We start from the raw sequence: 11,158 nt of genomic DNA, 5'->3' as shown, positions 1-11,158 counted from the left end.
GAAGCGACGCCAAACTCCGCAGGCCGCCACGATTTTGTTAGCGGCAAGCTCTGCCAAACGGGCTTCGCTGACGCTTCCTTCCGCGCTGGGCCGAAATACACAAAGAAGAAGACATGAGGAGTACGACAACACCAAAGGGAAATATACGGTATCGGTGCTTCTCGGTAAATTAAAATATGGTGGAAAACTTCATCTATTTCAACAGCTCAGCTCAAAAGTGAAATTCATATAATCTAAAGATTCAACACACGTATATATAATATTTTAAGATGTATTGCTTTAAATTGTAATGATTATTAATTATTAAAATATTTTCGACTAGTGCGTTGCTTTTTTGTACAAACCCAATTCCAATGGAGGACGTTGTGTTAAACATAAATAAAAACAGAATACAATGATTTGCAAATCATGTTCGACCTATATTTAATTGAATACACTACAAAGACAAGATATTTAATGTTCAAACAGATAAACTTTATTGTTTTTATCAAATAATCATGAACTTATAATTTTATGGCTGCAACACGTCCCAAAAAAGCCGGGACAGGGTCATGTTTACCGCTGTGTTACTTCACCTTCATTCAATAAATGTTTGGGAACTGAGGACACGAATTGTTGAAGCTTTGTAGGTGGAATTCTTTCCCATTCTTGCTTGATGTTCAGCTTCAGCTGTTCAACAGTCCGGGGTCTCCGTTGTCGCATTTTACGCTTCATAATGCGCCACGCATTTTCAATGGGAGACAGGTCTGGACTGCAGGCAGGCCAGTCTAGAACCCGCACTCTTTTACTACGAAGCCACGCTGTTGTAGCAAGTGCAGAACGTGGTTTGGCGTTGTCTTGTTGAAATAAGCACGGGCGTCCGTGAAAGCGAGGTTGCTTGGATGGCAGCGTATGTTTCTCCAAAACCTGTATGTAGCTTTCAGCATTAATGGAGCGTTCACAGATGTGTAAGTTAGCCATGCCATTGGCACTAATACAGCCCCATACCATCACAGATGCTGGTTTTTGAACTTTGCGTCCATAACAATCCGGATGGTTCTTTTCCTCTTTGGCCCGGGGGACACGACATCCACAATTTCAAAAAAGAATTTGAAATGTGGACTCGTCGGACCACAGAACACTTTTCCACTTTGCGTCGGTCCATCTTAGATGAGCTCGGGCCCAGAGAAGGCGGCGGCGTTTCTGGGTGTTGTTGATAAATTGCTTTTGCTTTGCACAGTAGAGTTTCAAGTTGCACTTACGGATGTAGCGCCGAACTGTATTTACTGACATTGGTTTTCTGAAGTGTTCCTGAGCCCGAGCGGCGATATCCTTTACAGATCGATGTCGGTTTTTGATCGACTGCAGACTGAGGGATCGAAGGTCACGGGCATTCAATGTTGGTTTTCGGCCTTGCCGCTTACATGCAGTGATTTCTCCAGATTCTCTGAACCTTTTGATGATATTGTTTCCAAAGAGGTGAACCTCGCCCCATCTTTGCTTGTGAATGACTGAGCAATTGAGGGAAGCTCCTTTTCTACCCAATCATGGCGCCCACCTGTTCCCAATGAGCCTGTTCACCTGTGGGATGTTCCAAACACGTGTTTGATGAGCATTCCTCAACTTTCTCACTCTTTTTTGCCACCTGTCCCAGCTTTTTTGGGACGTGTTGCAGCCCTAAAATTCTAAGTTCATGATTACTTGCTAAAAACGAGGAAGTTTTTCAGTTTGAACATGAAATATCTTGTCTTTGTAGTATATTCAATTAAATATAGGTCAAACATGATTTGCAAATCATTGTATTCTGTTTTGATTTATGTTTACCACAACGTCCCAACTTCATTGGAATTGGGGTTGCATGAAAAATTCTACAAATAATAAAGAATTTTAAATATTAAAATGACATAATTGTGGGTTGGATCCAATTAATAAATCCTGGTAATAAATGCAGATATTTAAAAAAGTTATTTTCATTGATAAAACATATAATACATACACACAAAGTTCTAACCTTAAAATGTATTTTTACTTCAGTGTATTACTTTTTTTTGTATGAAATCCAACTAATGAATCCAGAAATAATTTTGAAAATATAAATGTATAAATGTATCATTTTTATTATTTACATCATTGAATAAAAGACAATTGATGTGTCACACAAGAGTGGTTTGGACTTTATTTTTTAAATGAGGCAGAAATTCATCACTCATCATCAGGACACCTCTGGAACTTTGAACCACAACATTATTACACCGCTCTGTTATATTACCACCAAAAAGCTAATGTATTCATATAATTTTCGCAGATGTAAAAAGATGTGTGAGATAAGGTCATCATGTGAGAGGAGGGGGGAGGAAAAAAAAGAAGACATCTGCGAAGAGGCGTGCGGCAGAAGCATGCACATTTTGCACCGTTGCAGCTCGGGACCACCCAGGATGGGGGCGGAGGGATTGGAGGGGGGGGGGGGGGGGGGATGCGACGCCCCTGCTGGACAGAGGTGGGGGTGCGGGCGGGGCGGTGGTGGGCGTCGGGACCAGGGCAGATAGTGATTGAAAGTGATGGGCAGAAGGATTTAGGCTGGGCATTAGAGAGAGAGAGAGAGAGTGAGCGAGAGGGAGGGATGACGAGAGAGAGAGAGAGCACCGTCCACCTCCAGCATCCCGCGTGAAGCCCGTAAAGTGGGGAAGAGGAGGACAAAGAAGAGGAGGTGCGAGAGGAGAGAGAGAGAGAGAGAGAGAGAGAGGAGGGAGGAGGAGGAAGACGACGAGCAGCCTTCCCTCAAAGTCAACATTTTCTACTTTTGATACTCCTTTTCGCGCCGGACGGAGCGCCGCCTCGGACAGCCTTGCCCGCCCTAGATTTACATCTCTTCATTTGATGTGTGGTTTTTTTTGTGCGTGTATTTTTTAATGACTAACAGGAAACACACCAGCGGATGATCCGCGGCGGTCCCGTCAAAAGAGGGGAGGAGGGCGACCGTCCCGCGGATGCGCACGACTAGTAAGTGACGATGACCTACAAACACACGGAGCACTTGCGTGACTTTTTCATTCCGTAGCTTGAATAGTAAGAAGAAGAGTACAGCTTTTGCACTTTCAAATATGACCAAATTGGAGGGGCGGGTGGGGATCGGGCGCACACACGGCAATATATCCCAATGGATAATCCGGATTGGATTCCATTAAACCGCATTTGCAACTCCACGTGCTCCGTTAAGTGGGGCACGGAGAAGGAGGGGATCGGGGGGGTCTGGAGGGGCGGGGATGGGGGGGGGGGGGACTCCCCTTTTCAGTTTAAATCAGGGCTGTCCAAACTTTTTCCTCTGAGGGCCACTTGGACTTGAACTGATCAAGCGCCAGGCCCAGACGGTTACCCGACGGACCTGAAGCCGAAACACATGACATATTTGGAGTTTTATCCACTTAAATTGATCAACTAACTACATGGAATATTTTCTGCAAGGCTTAAGTAATACCGAATAAAGATGCTAAATATGAAACTTGTGAAACTTAACGCATTATATGATGAATACACGGGGCCAGAACCAGTTCTGAAAGTGCCACCGCTCAAGATGTTGGACCATGAACATGCTAAAATCTATTGATCAAGCAGTTGTGTACTGTTTATATATTATATATATTTTTGACAAACTGCTACGTCAAGGCAAATCGGTTAGGATTTTTCAAGAGTTTGGGGTGGCCGGTAGCCCGGCATCCTCACTAGAATAGATCCGCCACCGCGCTGAAAAGCAGCCCGATTCCATCTCCACAATAGGAAGCAAAACATTTTGCAATCTGTAGTAAGGTGACCAGTTTTAAAGTCATTAACTTGACGATCGTGAATGGGATATGTTCACAAGTCTGACCTTGACACGAGGCAGAAACGGGAGGAAAAGGTTTTAGCGTCTAAAAATTCATTCTGAAATGCTGTTACTATTTTAGTTGGAAATTGTTCATTTGCATCTTTGCATGTGTAAAAAACCTCTACAGTATATAACAAACATTTATTATTAGTAGTGATAATTCCCATCAATCACATCCACCCCCCCCCCCCCCCCCCCCACCCATGGCATGATGTTGTAGTAAAACACCCACTCCTTTCTCATTTTTTTTCAACACACACACACATACACACACACTTCTCACGCTGCCCACCTTTACCTTTTTTTTTTAATCGCATTGCGGACCATGTCAAATGTCATTTTAAGTACATGCTGCGGACCACTGAAAAATTTACTTTGGGCTGTACATAGCCCCCCGGACATAGTTTGGACACGCCTGAACTGACTGAATGTTCTGGGGTGCTTTTTGAGGCTTTATTTGTGGAAAGGAAATTGTGACTGATTACATTTGATATTTTTGAACATGCAGTACAAAAAAACAACAAAAAAACAAGCTAACAAAAAAAAGAATCGAACGGCTTACTGAAATGCAGTGTACGGTCGGTCCAAAAGGAGTCGAAAAAAATCATTTAAATCCAACCGCTCAGATAAATTGTCCATCAAGAATCCCCAAAAAATACTATAATACAAGCATAACCTCCACATACTGTAAATACTGTACACAAATAATACCTATACACTTGTCACATAAACACTAATATATACACCCTACACACTGTACACTATGGCCCCTTGCCCCCCATGTTCAGCATGCTTTTATATATTCTTTTAAACTACTTTATCCACAGTTTTGAAATCATTGAATGGCTCTTGGGATAGTAAACGAAGACGACGGTCACCACTTCTTTGCGCACTTCTTTGCCGACTTCGATGGTGCCAAATGATTACGGACAGTCAGTATATTTATGTATAAGTCGGTGTGGAATTGGAATGTTTGCCGGGTCCCCGTCCTTGCGTGGATTTTCTCCTGGTACTCCGGCTTCCTCCGACCTTCCAAAAACATGCATGCTCGCGTCACTGAAGACTAAATTGTCCATTGTTGGGAGTGTGAATGGTTTGTGCCCTGTGATTGGCTGGTGATGATGTATCCTCTCTGTAGCTCCTCTCACAAGCACAATGAATACATGTTTAAGGTTTTCTCTGGATAATCCAGCTTCCTCCCACATTCTAAAAACATGCATGTTAGCGCCATTAAAGACTAAAGACTAAATTGTCCCCAGGCGTGAATGTGACTGTGAATATTTGTCGCTATGTGTACTGTGCTTAGCTGGCGACTAAGGAACTTTCAAAGTTGGAAACGTTCCATGCGAGTAAACAGGGATTTATGGGAACAAAGCAGAAATTTACTCAACTGAACGCTGGCGCTTATTACGGAATTTAAATATAGTTGGGTGAAATAGATTGGTTTGAAATTACCTTTTGATATCACAACTTGGTAGCGAGGACTACTTTTGACTACATGAAGTTCCACAACTGTCGTCTATTTGCACTTCTTAGCACTAAGATGCCATCAGATTGTGCCAAAGCAATACTGTCATGAATTTGGCCTAAAGAGAGTGGACCCACGCTATTTGCGGACGATAGCGACTGGGCCGGAGCGCCAATTGCGAAAATCCGTCTATAATTGACGGACATTATAATTGCATTGCATAAATGCCAAAAATTCTTAGTTGAAGGGCTTGATTTAAAATGAAAAATACAAACTTTATCCAAATCAGTATCTCATGTTCGAGGGGCGTGTACACAACGAGCGCCCAAGTAAAAAATGACGACTACTCCTGGAAATACGGGTGCCAGTCTCTGTCTGTTGACTGCACCAGTAGTCAACAGCGGCCAATTCTGGGAATAACAGACTTGGTTCCGCTGCAAGGGGGCGTTTTGAATTCCTACCAGACACTACAATTCTGTCCGTTAAAGCCGCAGTCTGTTGGTTCTGAGTCCGTTAAATCAAGGTTCCATTTCCAAAATTTCCCCCTGTTTAACTTACCCCCCCCCACCGGCAACCCTACTGGTGGCCACACCAGGATTTACATGGCTCCCTAACACGCTATAGAAAATGGATGCCTTGAAAACAAGAAACAAGGGACTAAACTTGTCATGTTCCACCACGCAGGACAATCAAGAGGTCCGGAGTTCAGCTTATGGATTCACCCGAAGACACGGCCCCAGACCTGGCTTTGAGGCACGGATCTGCGTGAATACCCAGCACTCCCAGCGGCACTATGGTTAAAGTGCACGCCCGGACCATTCCCCAAAAGCAGCCCCTGAAACCCGAAGCAACAAAAGAACAGCGTCCCGAATCCCCGGGGACCATCTCCAGTCGTCTATTCATCCGCCAGTGAAAGTCAACCGAGGATGTCCGACGTTTCCCTATGATCGGCGCCCCATGCGCGTCCCCCCTCCGCCGAGTCCCGACCGCCGCCCCGTCTGCCATGCTCCTTCGGGTCGCGCTCTTGCTGCTGCATTGCTCGGCCTCCGCGCTGGGGGGCCAGTACGAACTGTGCAAGTCGCTGGTGAGCACGGATGACGGTTCCGTGTGGGAGCAATACGCGTGCCAGCCCCGGTCCGAGTCCATGAAGGACTACATGAGGATCAAGGTGGACCCGCCCGGCATCACCTGCGGAAACCCGCCCGAGAGGTTCTGCACCCTGGTGAGTTTTTGCCACGTAAGGCTTGAGTGTGTGAAGTTGAGATCACTGTTTGGGGAAAATACGAAGAGATGGCAAAAGTACTCACACTCTGTACTTTAGAAGCACAAATACTAAGCAAAAGCGGAAGGAGCTGTTTTGTTGACCTATTTTCTTGGCTCAAACATGCGGGCATAAGAAAGATGCGAGACGAAGTAGTATCCATTCTTTAGCGGGGCGTGGTTTCACACACACAACAGACAGCAGACACACACATAACGTCTGAGAGCAGAGATACCGGCATTATTTTTGCAAATCTTTGAAGCCTCATTTTATATTTACAATTCTTTTCACTTTATAGGGACTTTCAGTAAAAAATTTGTCTTTACTGTCAATTACATACAATACCCATTTTCATAACTTGGCACAATGAAAAAAAAAAAAACTGTAAACAAAATAGTTTCCCTCGTTTATGAACTTTCGAAGTAAGGCCGTGGATTGGGAATCCTGATTCTCCGAATCTGTTGCCGTTGTCGTTAGCGGCGCCTCCTTCACGTTCCTCAATTTCCGCCAAGTAGGACGCCAAGATCTCAATTCATCGAGATCTCAACAGTTGTTGTTTACGTCTTTCTATTTACGACTTTTTTCACGTCATACGCGGAGGTTGAAAAAGTACTGAGCCTATTTTGACAAAGAGTAGAAAGGACAGATACGGTCGCTGTTTTCATATGGTAGGGAGTAAAACTAAAAAGTCGACAAGTCCAGAGACCTGCAAAACCGACAGAAGTACACCAACAATGTAGTTATACTTGGTTACTTCCCAGCACGGAAAACCAGCAGGAAGCTTACAGGGCACGCAGGCAGGGGTGATTGAATTAAGATCTCCGGGGATCTTAGCAAGCGGGATGACATAAGTGCAACAAGTTGGCATAACGTCCGTCCGTGTGGATTGGAAAGTGTCGCTCGCAAACAACTCCACTGCAGCGTTCCCTCGCTATACTGCAGCGAGGGATTATTTTGTGATAAGAGTGATAATATTTTGCTACCTTGACCTGAGTGCGCCAATTTAGGATTTGTTTGGTCCAAAAAACAAATACAAAATGACTACACTCGCAAGGAGCAACTGAAGGCCACAGCTCACGCCCAGACGCTCGCACGCAGACGACGCCACGCCCAGATTTTTGCATCTCGCAGGTGAGCGCCGTTCAATTGTAGCTCCGCCACTAAAATGCAAACACTGGATCTTTTTTTTTTTTTTTTTATCTACCGCACGGCAAGGACAACGGAGGGCAAAGCTCGGCGGGAAAACTCGTTAAGATGTCAGCAATATTTAACGTGACCCAGCCTGCGGGCCTGCACCCCCAGCCCCCCCCCCCCCCCCGCCCCCCCCCCCCCACCTGCCCCTCTCCCCTCGCAGCTGAAGTATTCATATATTCAAGCTTTATGGACGAGAATTAAGCAGCTATCCGTCAGTAGAAAGGCACCAGACCAGTCTCGTCAGCTGTGAGTCAAAAAGTCTGAAAACAAGACGTGGTGTCGTGGTTTTGTGTTAACAAACAAACTGTCATCTCCCGTCTCGCGGGCCTCCGCCGTCGTTAGCATCTGACAGGATGCGGCGGACACTTAATGGTTAATGATTTGTTTCATGTAGGCGAAGCGGAAACAAGTCTCCAGAAAGCCTCTCCGATGACTTCTCAAGAGGGGAGGCAGGAAGGATGGGAGTGGGGTGTAGTCCAAGACGGCCGTGACGTATTGACTAATGGCTCGGGCCTGGAAACTTCTCCAAGTCTCCTTCTGAGTGAGCTCTGATGAAATATTGATGGGCTCCTTAATGGGCTTCCTACAAGGGTCGGCCGGCCCGCCGACGGCCCGTCCGGGGAGAGTGCGCCACCGGCCTGATGAGATGACGGGAGGGAGGGCGGGACAGGACAGGAAGGAGTAAGGTCCGAGTCAGCGCTTTAACTCCACGTCGGAAGCGTTTGGAGGCTGAGGCGAAGACGCCGACGGTGCGCGGAGCTGGAGAAGCGGAGCGGTGACAGTTTCCTTGGCAGGTGAGGCGCGATGAGTGGGCGTCATTCGCTGACTAATTTATGACTACCATCTGAACGCCTCTTCTGCCAAAAAAGAAAACTTTCACAGTATGTCTTATATTCCACTTCAGGGAATGGAGATCCATTTTGCTTATCTCCCATCTCCTTGTGTTCTTTCGCGTTACTTTTAATGTTCGACACTTGGTAGCAACACAATTCAAGGTAGCAACGGTCAGCTCTGTTCTGAAGTCAAGTGTTGCCAAAACATATGTAAGACATTATGTCCAAATGCACTTTTTCTTGCGTTAAAGTCTGTACTATAAACGTTAAACATCCACCACTTGGGCTATTAACACAAAGTAGCAATGATTGGCTCCATTCTCGAATTATGGAATACTGCCAGATGCTAAAACAAATCATGAGACAGTATGTCCCAATCCACTTCTTTCTTCTTGCATTAAAATCTGCACTGTCAGCATTTAACATTCAACACTTGTGTTATGAACACAAAGTAAAAGTGACTGGCTCCGTTCTCAAGTTACCAAAAAGATGTCTTTCACGATAGGTCTTCAAGGAAGCGAGTCAGCTCATCTCCTATCTCTTCCTTTTAACGTGTTATTTTTAACATCTGATCCTTAGTTTATTAACACAAAGTAACAGCGATCAGCTCCATTCCTGAGGTCTGCACAGTACTTTTAATGTTGTACACTATTCTTTAGTCTTTCAGAACCAAGAAACAATGATGGTCCATTCTCTGCGGTTGCAAAGCATGTCATTTGTCACACATACCGATAAAAGACGACGACTGCACAAAAGCTGACGTCGCGATCCATTTTTTTTTTTGCATTCAAATCCGATCGGCACCTTTCATCACTCAAACAGATGATTCATTGAAGTGTACACACGTCAGGGAGTGGAAATGCATTTATCATATCTCCTTCTTGTCTACTGCGTTGCCGTCCAGATCATTTATTTACAGGAAAGAAGCCCCCACCCCCGCTCTCTCACTCCCTCTTTCCCCGCCTGAAGGATTTGGCAGCCGTGCAGAAAAGTTTGTACTTCATATTTAATTGCCGCACATTTGCAGGCAATCCCACAAGTCAAGGGAAAAGTTGGGGCGCATGAAAATCGGGGGGGAATAAAAAATAAAAAAATAAAAAAAATAAATCACCCAATGGGCAGAGCTGCTCGTCTTTAATAAGACTGCACAGACGCGACTGAGGAGATAGATGCAACATTGTTGTTTTCTTTCCGCCTCTCACTTTCCTCCTTCACCCCGTGACTACGTGTTCCTAAAAACCGGAGAGGATTCGGGGAGTTTTTGATGTGACGGTGCGCTATCCCTGCCTGCTTTCGCTTTACTGTACTTCCTCCATGGGGAGGCTTTTTTTTTTTCTTTTCTTTTTACTTGCTTCCGGCCGATTTATCTCTTGTTATTTTTTGTTCTTTTTTTGACGGGAGTGCAACAAAGGCGGCCAAGCGGGGCCAATGTGTTGGCTGCTGTCGATGTGTCGCAAAAGCTTTGCAGTTGCTCGAGTTCAACTGACGTCAATAATATCGAGGAGACCTGGATTATCTTAAATCTGATTCTATATTCTTGCAAGGAGGAACGTCGACCGTTTGGCAAAAGCAGCTCACACCGCTATAAGAATACTTCTGAGCCTCACTTTACAGACACTGTAAAATGAATTCAGAGATTTCCTTCTAAATACATTGTACATGTTTGAAGATAATTGCTGAAAACGTGCAAAAACTGAGAACTACTGGATGTAATACTCAATTGTGGAGATCCCGCTTGAAACAGTTTTTCACCAGTGATGCACTAAGGCCGTGGCATGAGTCTCTCCTGCCCTACTATGTCATTTTTAAAAACATTTAGGACCACGATGCCACGCTGGCATGTCCATTTTAGAGTGCCTTGTTGTCGGCCGTGAGTGCTTGCACGTCAAGCAGAGAAAGGCGGAAGAGCGAGGAATGGGGAAAAGTCCGCCTTGACAGCCAGTGTGTGGACCGGGGCTTCAGGCTAGTGTGACCACTAACAGACTCAACAGTCAAATTAGTCATTAATTAGGATTAAGCGAGACATATTGTTAGCTTGATAGCATGGTTGCCAATGTCATTTTTAACCTTATCGGAAAACAAGACAACACCCAACAAATTCAACACACAAGAAGACTCCAGCTGCTTCTATTCAACCTTTGAGGATTACCGTGACCTGGATGACACGATGTTTAGAAAGCACATGTGTTTGATTGATTTTGTGACATTAAGCTAAAAATGGCATAACAATATGTCAAGAGTTACAGTCATATAATAATTTCAAGAAATCGGTCTATAATTGTGTAAATCTTCCATGAGAGACGCGGGCGGGCGTTGCGGAGGCCGCGGCGTCGGGTTGCGGCGTCCGAGAGCCGAGCTTAGCTCAGCAGAACCGTGGCGTCAATAGAACGGGGCTCCAAAGAACGTTCTTCGGCCTTTGGAGGCGAGCGTTTGTGTCCGGCAGATGCCGACGGGCCGGCGCGGGAACGTTAGCGCGTTCCAGTCGCTCCCGTCTAAAAGACAAAAACAACACGCCTCCCTGTTCCACAATGCCCGTTTTAGAAGGCGCTAAAAATAGACGC

At 45.2% G+C, this 11,158-nt stretch overlaps 1 protein-coding gene across 8 annotated transcripts in view; it reads left to right on the top strand.

The window, feature by feature from the left end:
• The first annotated feature begins 2,578 nt into the window (after positions 1-2,578).
• The window catches only part of ntng2b (netrin g2b), a 62,541-nt gene continuing 53,961 nt past the window's right edge, over positions 2,579-11,158 (top strand). For 5 of the 8 annotated variants that reach the window (XM_061799884.1, XM_061799881.1, XM_061799883.1 and 2 more), the window contains exons 1-2: positions 2,582-2,979; positions 5,994-6,531. In XM_061799884.1, the coding sequence (XP_061655868.1) occupies positions 6,253-6,531 (279 nt within the window). In that variant the 5' untranslated portion in view covers positions 2,582-2,979; positions 5,994-6,252. Of the gene's footprint in view, positions 2,980-5,993; positions 6,532-11,158 lie in introns of all 8 variants that reach the window. The other 3 variants (XR_009792122.1, XM_061799887.1, XM_061799888.1) reach the window with 3 other exon arrangements.

The sequence above is a fragment of the Phyllopteryx taeniolatus genome, chromosome 15, assembly GCF_024500385.1.
Source record: "Phyllopteryx taeniolatus isolate TA_2022b chromosome 15, UOR_Ptae_1.2, whole genome shotgun sequence".
In the NCBI taxonomy this organism is placed as follows: Eukaryota; Metazoa; Chordata; class Actinopteri; order Syngnathiformes; family Syngnathidae; genus Phyllopteryx; species Phyllopteryx taeniolatus.
This window is presented reverse-complemented; position numbering and strand designations above follow the sequence as displayed.